The sequence below is a fragment of the Xenopus laevis genome, chromosome 3S (genome assembly GCF_017654675.1).
Source record: "Xenopus laevis strain J_2021 chromosome 3S, Xenopus_laevis_v10.1, whole genome shotgun sequence".
Classification (NCBI taxonomy): Eukaryota; Metazoa; Chordata; class Amphibia; order Anura; family Pipidae; genus Xenopus; species Xenopus laevis.
The window spans coordinates 47,636,591-47,652,157 of record NC_054376.1 but is presented as its reverse complement, the minus strand read 5'-3'; the positions used below and the strand labels follow the sequence as shown (position 1 = coordinate 47,652,157).

Genomic DNA, 15,567 nt, shown 5'->3' with positions numbered 1-15,567 from the left:
TGTTTCATAATGTTTTCCGCTTTTCTGTCCATTGGGTCTTTAAAAGAAGTTCCATCTTCTAGTGGGATGGTAGTTCTTTTTGCTAGACGTGCGACTGGTGCGTCTACTTTAGGGACAGTGTCCCATTTTTCCCTTTGAGAATTTTCAATGGGATATAATGTGTCCAATCTCTTATCCTTGGAGAAGCGTTTATCTGGGTTAGCCCATTCTTTTTGAATGGTGTCAGTAATTGTACTGTGTACAGGAAAACTCCTTTGTTTCTTTTGAGTAGAGCCGAAAAGCTTGTCCAAAGTTTGGATTTCTTTGTGTTCTTCTTGAATGCCTAAGGAGTGGAACATGTCGGATAGAAGGGCATTGACAGCATCTGTCTGTGACTTATGAGAGCGTTCAGCGGTCGGTGATTGTTCTGAAACTTCGTCTTCCCAGTCACTATCTGCTTCTTGCAGAATCCCCTCCTCCTCAGAGGATATGTCCTGTGAATGGTCAGGCCGACTTGGTGAAGGAGGACAAGAAGTGGCTGAGGTCATGTGTACCCTATCCTGGGTGTGTTGAATTGTATGCATAGATGCCAATTTATCAATGGATGCAGTCATGCCTAGGATTGATGACTGAAAAGCTTGGAGCCAGTCCGGAATCTGTTTTGGTGGATTACTGGACTCCCCAGTAGCTACTGACTGTTCTGAGTCAGCTGAGGGTTTACGCTTCTTAGAAGTTTGCTCTATGTCCTTAGTGCGTTTATAAGACCTTTTGGCTGTTGCGCCATTGGATTCTTTGGTTTTGGACACTTCTGCAGTATCTGTGAGTGAAGTTAGAGATTTTGACTGCTCAGATGCCATGTTAGGCCATAGAGTTAGGAAAATAGGTATAAGTGTAAATTGCAGCGTTAGCAGAAAAGAAGTGCAGAAAGTAAGTGCAGAAAATAAGTGCCCCAGAAAAATATTTTTCCAATTAAAATGATTGTGGGGTATACCCCTTGTTCCGTAGCTAAGAGGCTATGGGAATTAATAGGAGCAGGGGATATCAGTTGAGGTTGCGTGTCCTGCAAAATAAAATATCACGTAGTGAGGATTGCCCACCATCCCGTGAATCTTTGGCCTTTGTCAGAAGAAAAAGGCTACCTACCCCTTCGTTAATAGTAGCGCCGACTAAGGAATCGTCACCTCACAGACAGCGATCACGCTGAGCAGCGTTCCTGTGCGCGACTGGATGGCGTATGTGTTTGCCGTTGTGCGCATTAACTGCAGTGACTTCCTGTCGGCAAAAGCGGAAGTGCGCTCTGGCTTGAGGCGCGCCAAATGTGAAGGCGCGAAATTCAAACACAGGTGAACACATCCTGTGGACTCGTGGATGCGGCAGCGCTAAGGCATACCTTTGTTTTGGTAGTGGTTATTGGCAGCGCTATAGCATGCCTGAAACCAGCGGCAGAGAGTAAGACAGCGCTGCAGCATGTCTGAAAAACTACTCTGCGAGCTTGTGGGTTCTTTGGCTTACCATGCAGCGCTGTAGCATGCTGTAGTAAGTGGAGCGGAGATGGGTATAAAAACACCCTCTGAAACACTGCAGTTTGTTCTGAAGAACCTAATAAAAAAAAAAAAAAAAAAAAAATAATAAAAGAAAGGAAAAGAAAGTAAAATAAAATGATGTTTGGAGAGCCGAGCTCTCCCACATCCTACCTCCTGGGAGCAGGATGGCAAAAAACTAATAGGGGAGGGGCTAATGCAGGGAAGAGGAGGATCTGAGGGGCAGACCATCACTAATTCACTTCTTTAAAGCCATCCTGCCTCCTGAAGGGAAGTGTGCATTAACCCATCTGTCCCTGTGCTGCCAAAGGACTCCCGGAGAAAAAAGTTTACCATAGAAAAACTCACCCACTTGCTGTTCATTCCTGTGAATGCTAACTTTTACCCATTGATAAATACACTTACTAAAAATAGTAATGAATATAAAATGGGTGAGTTTTTAGACGATGAGCTCTAATCTCACATTTTGATAAATCTGTCCCTTACTGTCAGGGAGTAATAACTCAAATGTATTTTTGGTTGGAATAGGGTGTTATACTGAATCAAATCAATCTTTGCATTATGGAAACAACAACCTCCTTGTTGTGAGATGAAAAAAAATTCTCTCTCTCTCTCTCTCTCTCTCTCTCTCTCTCTCTATATATAAATATATAGGCAACAGAGCATAGTAATCATCATCATTTCAAGCACAACCATTTTTAAACTTTTTAAAGACCTGATGATTTCTATGCTCTCTTTTCTTGCTCTTATTTACTAGCACCCAGGTACCTGATTTTTAGTGGTGTGTGCTCCATCCAGAACAGTGTTACATATATTTAGACAAATATATATATATATATATATATATATATATATATATAATTTTTTTTATTTATTTATTTATTTTGTACATGTATGTATAGATCAGTCTGCCCATGTGCCCATCATGGAGTAAACATCTTTTCCTCTCAGCTTCAAGCTGAGATTTCCTATCACAGTCATATACCCAAAAGGATCAATTTCTTCAAGTAGACCAAACACAATACAGATAGTGTCCTGCTGGTTGGGATGGACTAAAGATTCCAGTGCTATAAGCCAGCAAACTTACCACTACACCAAAATAAAATAAATTAGGAATTCTTCCTAAATCTTTTCAGCCTATGTACTGTCAAAGCTTCAGATTTCCAGCTGTACCAAACACAGCTACCTTGGCATAGTAAATCCTCAGAGCAGGCCATACACATACTAATCTGTGATTGTGCAGTAAGCAGGTGCAATGAGTGGACAATGATACAATTTAGTAATATGTCAGCAGCCAGAAAGTAACCATTGGTAAGGTTTAATTTCACTTTCCACATGCTTTATGGTTGTTACAATCCTAAATACCTGCATTAAAATGTCAGTTGGCAGCTGTATAGGTAGCATTTGAGAGAGGATTGCATGGAGAATGTAAATACTACTTGTACTACAGAGGAGCAGGGTCTGGGTGGGGATTGGGAGTTAAAAAGCAGGACTAAATCTGTCCTTATTATGACACATGATGAATATAGACTGCATGACTTCACTAAACTAGAGTTATCACACTGTCTAGTTAACTGAGCAGTACCAATGAAGCCTGAATTGACTTAAAGGCAAACCAACCATCACAAATTCTACTTAACCTTAGTGTATTTAATAAATATGTTTACAAATATGTTGTATTTGTAAACATACAAGCTTCATTTATAAATACAGCAAAGTGTGCAAAGGGCAATTCTCATGTGCAAATCGTGCAACTCATTGCGCATTTCTTAGCGATATTTCGCTAGTGTTCAATTCTGCCAAGCGAAACTTCGTTAGTAATTGGTCAATTTGAATAGGGCAGGCACACACAGGTCGTATTTATGTCTTTATTAGAGATGTTGGTTAATAAGCTTGAAGTGGCCACAAATTTCCAAGGAAGCAAAATAAAGACAAAAGAGATGCTCTAAAGCCCTAGACATGAGCCCGCCCTAAAACAAATGTGGCATGCTCCACAAATTGGTTAAAAAAATTGTTAACACAAAAATCTTTAATAATTAGGAAGGCAGTTAGGCTTTAAAAAAAGAAAAATACACAAGCATTTTTTACAACTTTAGAGGCATACAGGATATGATGTCAATGACATAAGATTGAGAAGAGTGTAGCTTCATCTTCTCAGTTCGCCAGGTCTAAGGTGGCAAAGGAAACTCTGGCGTAAGAGGTAACGTTCTGTAAAATTTGAACTTTAGCGAATTTGCGTCTACGTAAATTGGCGATGTCCCTATGGATGGGATTTATGGCAAATTTTCACTAACAACTGGCACTTCGCCCTTTAGTAAATCTGCCCCATTGTGTCACAACTGCACACAATTTTGTGTGTGTGCACAATTTGTTGAACTTGATGCAAATTAGACCTAGTATTCTTAGAATGTCAATTTCCGGTGCTTGTGTTAAAAATCAGCATTACCGTTTGACCTATTTGACACATCAGGGGAGGCAGTTGCTTCAGGTTTCCTGAGCGTAAACAGGTTTAATAGAAGAGGCAGAAAAGACACAATGGTGTGTAGCACAAATATGTGAAAGTGTGTTTAACACAAGTATATTTAATGAATACTATCAACAGGCATACCCAATTGCATCCATTTTAGCACAGACACACTTTCAGCTACTGTATAAATTACCCTTTATATATGTAACTTCTTATATTGAATTTCTTTACCCAACATTTTTTTCTGGCTGCAAATAACAAATGTATACTGTGAGTGGCTGACAATTTTTGATCCAATTGGCTGATGTTAAGCTGGGGAAGCACACTTACAAACTGATTTCACTCTCTCACTCTCTCTCTAGCAGGGAAGATCTGCGCCTAAGCTTAGCTTCTCAACAGCTGCTCAGATTGCACTTTTTAGGGTTCAATCTCCTTTAAGCCAGTGAGATTGCTTAATCAGTGCTGAAGCTGCTGAGAAAGAGACTAATAAATGTAACAGAAATGTAACAGAAACAACAACAACAAAACATTATTTTAGGGGTATTATTTGGGGGGAAAAAAACAAAAAACACACAAAACTAAAAAATAAAGCTTTGAAGATGAACTAGTTCTTTCAAACACATATCTCAGCCAGTCTGGTTTCAGCAGGAGTCATGCAGGCACACCCTGTCCCTGAAGCCCAAGACAACAGCATTAGTTTCATTGTATGGTGTTACATGACAGAGCTTTTACTCTATATAAATGGCAAGCTAAACATCAGCAAAAAATATATTTTAAGACAGAGTACCTTGTCATTCATAAAAGCAGTTGCTTCAGTTGCACTGTATGGGTTAACATGTTGTGACTTATGACGATTGTGAGGGCTACTACTATTTTTTTTATCTTTACAGGATAGCTATAGTCTGGTTCAATAGGACACATTGTCACATAGAATAGAGGGCAAACTCTATGAATTGCCTAAAGCTTGTCAGTCACTCTAGTATCTATCTCTGCCGTGATGTCAGCATTGGGGCAGTAAGAGGACTCACGTGCGTGTCTGATCAGTCCCCATCCTATAAATAAACAAATAACTCCACACATTCAGTGCTTAATATCAGTGGCATAAATTAGCAGACTGTATATCAGATAAACCAGTATTCCTAATAATGGGGCACGGGGTGGCATTATATTTGGATTGTAGGGAAGCCATTTATTCTTACTTCAACAAAAAAAATAAAGCAGTGTGCCAGCTCCCCCATATATATTAGCAGATCAGTCATAATTATGCAGCAGGCAGACTTTTATTTCCAGAAGTATTAATTACCTCTCCTCTAAACCATTGTTTGCAAAAGATTCACTAATACAAGGTAAAGCATTGGTAATGGGAATGGACAGTTATTTTTTTCTGCACAAGGCAGACACCTGTACAAAATGTATAAAAATGCTTGTTTCTCAGCAGCTGTATGTGACAGGATGCTTAAGGCACTACTTAATTAAAGTAACAGTCAAATGTTTGATTCTCTTTACTTTGAATTTGTTTGATTATATAGAGGTGGCAGACTGTTCTACAGGACATCAGCTCCCAAGCATAAAATCTATGGTAGACAAGTCAATGTTTATACTGTGTTATCTAGTATTAGGTTTGTATAAGAGCCTGCAATTTCAGAAGCATCCAGTCAGAATTCTGCACTTACCCATCAGAAGTATTTAGCATGTACATCTGTACAGAGCTAACACTTTAAAATCTGAACTAATTAACTACTCCTCTATACTAATAAAATCACACTAGTCCAATTAATACACTGCAGCGCCCTTCTACAGTTTGATGGACCATTACCCCATTAATACAGTGTATTAAATCAGAGCAAAAGGAATTTCCATATATATATATATATATATATATATATATATATATATTAGGGATGCACCAAATCCAGGATTCGGTTCAGGAATCGGCCAGGATTCGGCCGAATACAAGGTAAAGCATTGGTAATGGGAATGGACAGTTATTTTTTTCTGCACAAGGCAGACACCTGTTGCAAAATGTATACAAATGCTTGTTTCTCAGCAGCTGTATGTGACAGGATGCTTAAAGCACTACTTAATTAAAGTAACAGTCAAATGTTTGATTCTCTTTACTTTGAATTTGTTTGATTATATAGAGGTGGCAGACTGTTCTACAGGACATCAGCTCCCAAGCATAAAATCTATGGTAGACAAGTCAATGTTTATACTGTGTTATCTAGTATTAGGTTTGTATAAGAGCCTGCAATTTCAGAAGCATCCAGTCAGAATTCTGCACTTACCCATCAGAAGTATTTAGCATGTACATCTGTACAGAGCTAACACTTTAAAATCTGAACTAATTAACTACTCCTCTATACTAATAAAATCACACTAGTCCAATTAATACACTGCAGCGCCCTTCTACAGTTTGATGGACCATTACCCCATTAATACAGTGTATTAAATCAGAGCAAAAGGAATTTCCATATATATATATATATATATTAGGGATGCACCAAATCCAGGATTCGGTTCAGGAATCGGCCAGGATTCGGCCGAATACTTCTGCCTGGCCGAACCGAATCCTAATTTGCATATGCAAATTAGGGGTGGGGAGGGAAATCTCATGACTTTTTGTCACAAAACAAGGAAGTAAACAATATTTTCCCCTTCCCAGCCCCAATTTGCATATGCAAATTAGGATTCGGATTTGATTCGGTATTCGACTGAATCTTTCGCAAAGGATTCGGGGGTTCAGTCGAATCCAAAATAGTGGATTTGGTGCATCCATATATATATCTATATGCACATAATGTTTATCAGGCCTGGACTGGGACTCTGGATTTTGGCAGATGCTGGTGGGGGGCTGTTTGGGGGCCTCTCTGCAACTGAATAAAATAACAGAATAATCAGGAATATCGGTTTATATCATAAACAGGGCAGTAACATTGGTTCTGAGTTTCTTCCAGCCATCTCTGAAAGAGAAGTGCAGTAGTGCGTCATTTCATCCAACCTTCCACTTTATATATTTCATCTAGAACAAGTGGTTTTCCAGATAAAGGATCTTTCAGTAATGTGAAGTAATATGCCATGATACAAACAAACATTTAAATAATCAATTGTGCTGTTGTGCCATGAACATGCATCATATTAACATCTCATTATTACTAATAATAATTAGTCACAATTGAAGACTTTATTTCAAGTATTTGAATCCTACAGGGGGGAGGGCAAATAATGTGTTTGAAACTGAAGTACACAGGAAGTAAATATTGGCGATTTACTTCCTGTGCAAAGCATTGTGGGCCCCTTGAGAAAGGAAGAGGTTGCTGCAGCAGAACCAACACCCACACGTTCTACCAGACAGGAAGGAAGAGTTTAGTGAAGTCTGAATACATTCCCACTGAGGGCTCCAGCTGTGATGCAGGGATTCAGCTCGAGCTGTACAAACAAGGAGTGTCTTTGGCAGCCTAGATTTCATTTTTTTTTTCTTCAGAAATATCACTCCCAGTCAGTGCTATGTCAACACCGGCTGGAGACTTTGTTTTTGTCTGTAAGAAAGCAGACTGTGCAGTGCACATCATATTCATGCACAAGCCCTGTATTGGCCTGCTCTGTGGCTAGTGATGTGCAGAAATCGGCATGCATAGGTGCTGGGAGCATCTGGCTGGAGGTGGAGAAGTGACTAAACAAACATGTTTTACAAGTCTGTACAAAAGAAACACAAACTTCCCCAGAGCAAATAATTTCCCTCATACCCAGCACACAATAAAAACAGTATGTTACACTGTCTCTGCCAGAAACACTTCAAAGCCTTGCACTACAGACTCTGCTAGTGATTTACACTCATACACAGCTACATCTCAAACTCCCTCTGCACCACTATAGGGGAACTATGACTCCCACCATTCTCAGTGATGCTCTCAGCCTATCTGACCCCTGCCTTTATGCACAGAATGCTCCTTCTTTTGCGCTTGCTCTTTTAGTACTTATACAAATATACTTTACCATATACAAAGTATATAATATAATAGTTGTATAATATTAAAACCGTGAATAGGTTTATTATACAAATATCCCTATTTAGAAAGATAAACAATGACAGCTATGTAGGGCACTGAAATATATTTAGAAAGATATCAAAGCAAATGTGAGGAATGAATGTTATTTGGGTCATTACAACCCTTTTCAAAAAAAAGTTGGGACGCTGTAAAATGTGAATAAAAAGAAAATGGGAAGATTTTCCAATCATTGATTGATGGACAGGGACACACCACTCTGAAACCTTGTGTGGGGGCAAATATTGCAACAATTTAAAGAATTTAAAGGAGAATTAAGCCCTAAAAATAAATGTGGCTAAAAATGGCAGTGTCTGTGACACTCACATGCTCAGTGGGCTCTTAGCAGCTGTGAGAAGCTAAGCTTAGGGGTTCTCGCAAATTATCAAGCAGAAAAATGAGGTTGGCCAATAATATAAGCTGATGCTACAGGGCTGATTATTAAATTCTGATGCTAGTTGAACTGGTTTCTGTGCTGCCATGTAGAAATTATCTGTATTATTTATTAATCAGCCTTATATTGTGACATTTATATTATGTTGTGAATAAATATATATATAATTCTGGAAGCCACCACAGCTCGTTAAGTTCTGCCTGGGTGCAAAAAGACCAAAAAAGTAGAAGTAGAACGAAGGATGAAGCTTGCACTCACAGGTCTTACAAAAAGTTTTCAAGTGTTTATTGGATCAAAAAAAACTGACATTTCAGCTAGCATTCTTTCACTTTGAGAAAGGCTAGAGTGCTAGCCGAAAGATGCTGAAAAAAAAAAAAATAAAAAAAAATATATATATATATATATATATATATATATATATATATATTCAGCATCTTGTGCTTTGGTCCCTAAGCTCAGTAGGTGACAGCAGCACAGTGCATGTGCAGTGAATCAGCAGAAAAGAAGATGGGGAGCTACTGGGGCATCTTTGGAGGCAGAGATCTTCCCCTCTAAAGCGCTGTGGTTTCCTTGGGCACATATAGAAGCCCACAGCATAATGTACCACATTTCTATCCTACTCCTTTAGTTAAGCTTTAGTTCTCCTTTAAGATGACCAGAATCTTCATGTCATCAGGCAGTACTGCATTAAAAACAGACGATTCTGTAATGAAAATCAGTGCATGGGACCAGGGATACTTCTCAAAATCATTGTCTGCAAACACAGTTCATAGCCACATTCACAAATGCAAGTTAAAACTCCACTACGCAAAGAAGAAACCATTTATAGAAATGATCCTGAAACGCTGCCACCTTCTCTGGGCCCCAAGCTCTCCACTGAGGTTAAGTGGAGAACTCTTGTAATCTGACAAATCAAAGTTTGACATTTTTTTTGGAAATCATGGACCCATGTCCTCCAGGCTAAAGAGGGAAGGATCATCTGTGATGGTATAGGGATGCATTGTGAGGGTCTATTGGTGCACGTGGCATGGGGAGCATGCATATCTGGAAAAGCACCATAAATTCTGATATGTACAGGTATGGTGGGATATGTTGCCATTCAACAGCATGGCTCCATAGAAAGAGTCCTGGTGCTTAACTGGCTTGCCTGCTGTCCAAATCTGTCACCCAGTGAAAATATTTGGCACATTATAACAATTGTTATTATTATTATTATTAATAAAAAATATGACAAAGGAGACCCTGACTGAAATCCTACAGGCAAGAGTGGGGCACATTCTCTTTTTCAAAATTACAGCAATTGGTGTCCAATGTTAAAAGAAGAGGTCATTTAGGAAACATGCTTCTGCCCCACCTTTTTTTTTGGAATGTGTTGTTCAAATTTAAAATGATCATATATTTTTTCAGAAAACAATTGAATTTTCAGTTTCAACATTTGATATGTTGTTTTGTACTATTTTCAATTCAATTAAATATAGGGCTTAAAAGATTTGCACACTATCCCAATTCTCTTTTTATTTACATTTTATACAGTGTCTCAACTTTTTTGGAACAGTGTTTAAAAAAAAAAAAAGGGTATGGCATTGTTTACAGTACATTTAATATTCCTCATGAGCTAAAAAGATAGCCATTCTCCTCCCAACAAGCAGAAGTGATACGTTCCCATGCTCTTGCCAAGATTTCCTCTGAGAAATAATCTGTTTTTATGAAAGACTCTACAAAAGCCACTTGCTAGTATAACACAGGTTACATAAGTCTAAGGCAATGTGTACAAAACATTATCTGGCTGCCAGGGAATGCAGTATTTGCACAATGACAGAAATTAAGCTTTCCAATATACATTTAAATAAAAAATATATATTTTAGCTACAATTGCCAATTTATGTTCAATTTCTGCACTGCTGGCTCAGAGTCATGAAATAATACAACAGAAGCTAGCTCTCCTCCAGCAAAGATCCATATTCCCACAAATGCCTTTCATGCTTTTTCACAGATCTGTTAATCATCTGCTTCTGCCAAAAAGAGACAGACAGATACTGGTTTCAATGCCAATTACATTTACAAATAGCTTTGAAACTCTATTGGTTTCTCTAGAATTTTTCTGATAATATTATTAAAAAAAGAGTCAGAGCGAAATAGAATTCACTATTTCACCTTATTTATTATTAATAAAGCACGATTTAAATGGATCAGGGAAAAACTTGATAAAGTAAAGAGGAAATCCAAGATTTTTTCCCAAAAACCCTTAATTTTTTTGAGCTTTGCCCGAAAAGTCCGAAATAATCTGAATTTTGGGTTAATTCCAGCACAGACCACAAAAACTTCAAAATAGGATAGGGACTTCTATTGACTTATATCCAACCTCAGCAGGTCCGAGATGTTGGATTTTCGGATTCTGACTTTTCCATCCAATATATCTGACTATAATAAATATATGTTAAATATGTTATTTCCACTAAAAATTTGATCTTAAATAACCCTTAACTATTTAGGATGACTTTTTTATTTAATATGTAAACCCATTTTTGGGTGGAGTTGTTTCCTCTTAAGGTTTAATATAAATAACAGCTGGACCATGAAATGAAAATAAAATTCAAGGCGCTAAAAGCAGATACTATTTGACTGTTTGAGTTCCTTAACATGACCAGCCATATATGAACAACACATAAATAAAACATACCAAGCTGCAAAATATACAGATTATCTGCACTTTTTAAATGTTAAATCAGCAGGCGTTTATGGGATTAAAAGCAAATGATTATTTTCTTTTCAACGTTCTGTCTAGTTTCCTCCGGGGGGTTCCCTCCCACTAAAGCACTTTTTTACTGTGGGAAATCTTGCAGAAGAAAAAAATAAACATGTTTCTCTGATGGGTTATTTATTACTTTATAAGGGAGGTATTCGAGTTTGTTATGTAGGTACCATTTTTATTCTGCTCAGATGCTAAATGATTTCCCAGCTCTTTTTTTCATCTGTTATGGGGTAAAAGTGTCAGGAGTCGGAATATGAATATGGACAGTGGTGAAACTAGAAGTTACTGAGCAAAATAATTTTAGGGACTTTTTTGGGTAAAAGACACCTTCAAAGGGGCCCCACTGGGACCCAGAGGCCTGCTTCCTCTCTACATTTTGTAATGGATACAGAAATATGTAGATACTCGTAAAGCTATACAAAATATACTGCCCTCATAATATGTTTTTAACCAATACACACAGACATATCTGTATTTCAGTTACATTACTAATGTCTTTAAGGAGAAAGATGCTCCACACGTTCCCCTCCACAATATTTTTCATACATTTTAGATTATTATTTGTTCTTCACATTTAGGTCTATTTTTCCAGGACCTTGTATTAACGTGTATTAATTGATACATTTAAAGAGGATGATAAGTGAATGGGTCGAGTATGAAAGAAATATGGGTAGAGTAAGATTAAATAATGCTTATGAGGCTTATGCCTCTGGCAAAACACATCTAAATGGTGCACATGAATCTGCCACCCAAGGAACATTTTCATGAGTGTTCTTCAGTACACATTTCCTAAACACCTGCAATAATGATCACGCCACAGAATTAGCTGTAATAGACAGATACTCCAGAAGTTAAACAATTTGTCTCGGACCAAATGGACAGATACCATATGAAAGGCCATACATTAGTTATACATGGTTAGTTAAATGCCCAAACTGTGTCCTTCCTAACACTGTCCTTCTCAACTAGAAACCACCCAGCTGAACTCCAAACCCACACCCACAGATGACTTCAGAGTGGGAACGGAAACTAGGCAACACCCTCCCAACAAAGTAATTTATGGGGAGTCTAGTTGTAACACACATATGGCAGGTATTGCGACTACAGTGGGAAGAGCGTACATTACATCAACATCCTACATGAAGTGGATGCCTGAAATAAAATGACCTGAGGGTAAACCCATGATAGGTTTTACCACCTATGAACATCACTGCTAAGGATGCACCAAACCTCAGAATCCTTGGATTGGCCGAATACAAAACCAAATCCGAACCCTCTGCCGAGCCAGGAATTCCCAATATGTGGGCAGAAAATGGCAATGCGCCATTCAGCCAAATCCAAGAGCCTGCCAGAAACAAATCCGATCCTTATACAACGGTTAATTTTTACCATTGTCTAGGACTTGAATTCGGTTTGGTTAGGCTCTCGATTCAGCTAAATCCTGCTAAGAAAAAAGGCTCTGATTTGGCCAAATCCTGAACGAAATCCAGTTTTGGTGAATCTCTACTTATAGGCACCGTTCTATTGTTTCATTAATTTCAGCAAACAGCCTCAGCAGTTGGAATAGAAGGAGTTGAAGAGAAGCTGTGGCTCCTTTCACTTTCTCCTCTACCATTACATCTGCAGTGCTTTAGCATTTTGCTAGGTCTATGTATTAATCTAGAGCAGATAAATAGGGTGCCAAACAAGAAATAAGGCCGGTGTATGGTCACCTTTATAAACACCAGAGAGCCAGAGCATTATTAAAATTAGCTCATTAGATCAGCTGTGCAAAGGAAGCAATTAGTTTTTGCTTCTACAGACGCTTTGAACAACTGCATATCTTGCCTTATCAATACACCAGTCAACAAACACAATGAATGCTCATGTAATGAATTAAATATAACTTATAAACGTATGAATGCTACTAAATTTTCTTATATAACAGCAGTTATATAAGCCCATAAAAAAACAGTTATGTCAAAAACAGATTTAACATGCACTGCAATTTAGAGAACAACCCATTTAATGTGTGCAATAGCTGTAAGGATATGTAAAAGCCAAAACAAAATACAAAAACAAATAGCTAGAAAAATTCCTTGAGCCAATTTGCTTTTTGCTCTTTTCTGTAACCTGAAAGGATATTTGACGTCCATGCTTCTCTACAGGTCTGTGATGAGAAGAGTGAATGCGATTACGGGAAACTCTCTCCACAAGTCCATGGTGGCGCATACCTCGTATATTATCCACAGGGTGAAAAGAAGGCTGAAAAACAAAGAAAGTAAATTGGCAATGGAGACTGTAAAATGAGACTTTTGTGGTTTGGATGGGTGGTTTAGTCAGTGTCACTCTGTAAACATGCTGATTTGCTGCTTTTACTGTTATTATTACAAGCATATTTTATAAACAAGCACAGCAGAGTTTTTACATATAGAATTTACGCACAAAAGCGCAACCTGCCATATGCGGTTTATTTGGACTTTATATTAAAAACACAGTTGCATTATTATAAATATGCCCCTATATATTAATGTTTTTGTTCGTTTGTGTTCTTGATATGAGTAAATGTGCTCTGGATTTTAGATGTCACTGTGCCTGCGACTCTATACATGTGTTTCTTTAGAGAGTTCAAATCTCAGTGTGTATTTGTGTAGTGCAAGGGCGCTTGTGTGCAGCTATTAACTTTCAGTGTGTTTTTCTGGTTACTGCAAAGAATAGATGCTGATGGGTGGGACTTTGTACTACTGCTATACACTAGGATAACTTGGCAGTTTGAATTTGTGTTTAGGTGACTATGTGCAACGATGTGTATGTTATCACATTGTATTATTTGTATTCTCTTGCTGGTGTTACATTTCTTTGAGTCACTGAAAGAGAATCTAGGTGTCTGCAAACTTACTATCCTATAGCTGCACCGAAGATCACTTTCATCTACTAAGACCTTCGTTTTGAGGAAACCTATTGAAATAAGGACTGAACAGTCAGAACTTTTGATTATTCGTCCATAAGCGTGCTTCCCCACTGCCATGTAAATCTTTAATTCTATACACAGTGCTGAACTTTTTTTAAATTGCAATCCACTGCTATGTCATTGACGCCACTCATTTTTTTATCACCAAAACAGGAGAAATGTGTGACTACATTATTAATGGATAAAGTGCATAACCATTTTTGGTATAGATTATCTAGCTTTATAACACCAGGGTTATCACATGCCTGAGAGCTTTCTTGGATCATCTTTTACCACAGCAGGAGTGAGAAAGGAGTGTGGTGGTACATACACCAAAACAACCAAACCCAGTTGTACGACAACTACGTGTATATATATTACTAATCTCAAAAACTTTATGGATTGTATCTGTGTATATTAGCATACAGTACTTCCATCTTTGGCCTACAAATAGTGAATAGTTGCATTTAATGAATTAACATTTTTAGCTCACAGACACATTGATTTTTATTAGATTTTTTAGAACTTTTATTATGAGACTTGTGAATTGAAGCTGCCACCTATGCACAGTAATGTTCCTGCATATTAATATTCATTTATTGTATTAACTATATGCTTGTAATATTATTGAATACAATAAATTATTGTTATTGATGTTGTTTTGGGGTAATAAAATATGAAATAGTAGTCAGATATTTTTTCCTCACTTTATCTCTTTATTATTCTTTAGATTGCATAGAAAGCAAACTTAGGCCACCTGTATTCTGCCTCTTCAAGGACTATTTCCCCATACCCAGTCAGGCTGGAAGATCCATTCATCTCATTGGCATCATATCTTGTTGCATGTTGAAGGGATGAATTCTGCAACTTATAGTCCTCTATTGAAAACAGAAGGACATCAAGTCCCAAAATTCATCACAAGCTATATTTATAAATGTATTAATGTATTATATTAATTGTATATTTATAAATGTCTCATCAACTGTATAACTTCCAAAAGTAACAACCTTAAATTCACCTACGATGAAATGGTAGGCAGCCCTAATTCTGGTCTTATTTTATCTAAAGTAGTACTGTTTAGTAACAATCGAAGACGTGCAGTACACTGTCTTTTCTCAAGACATCCATCATCTTCTGGTGATGACAGATACCTTTTAAGGCAATGACAGACAGGGCATTTTGTTTCCCACATTTTGACACGGTGACTAAACAGGTGACTAAACACCCGATCTTTCCTTTCTATTGTGGGAAGTAGGACTCTATGCAGTTAAAACACTTAAAATGTATACAGTAATTGTGCATATATGACTAAGAAGGCATTTTTAGTGTTTTAAGTGGGGAATTTAATAAAATTGTTAATGGATAACATTGCAAAACTAACATACTGTATATTTATTTAATATAGCTTTTGCTATATAATCTGTAAACAGTTAAGCGACCATACCCATAATTTTAGTGCATC

General features: G+C 37.6%; 1 protein-coding gene across 4 annotated transcripts in view; it reads right to left on the bottom strand.

The window, feature by feature from the left end:
• The window catches only part of crtc3.S (CREB regulated transcription coactivator 3 S homeolog), a 75,095-nt gene that overhangs the window by 27,987 nt on the left and 31,541 nt on the right, over window positions 1–15,567 (bottom strand). For all 4 annotated transcript variants that reach the window (XR_001935067.2, XM_018255373.2, XM_018255374.2 and 1 more), the window contains exon 3: window positions 13,301–13,420. Coding sequence is in view for 3 of the 4 variants with exons in the window: in XM_018255373.2 (XP_018110862.1) it covers window positions 13,301–13,420 (120 nt within the window). In the remaining variant the exon portion in view is untranslated. The remainder of the gene's footprint in view (window positions 1–13,300; window positions 13,421–15,567) is intronic.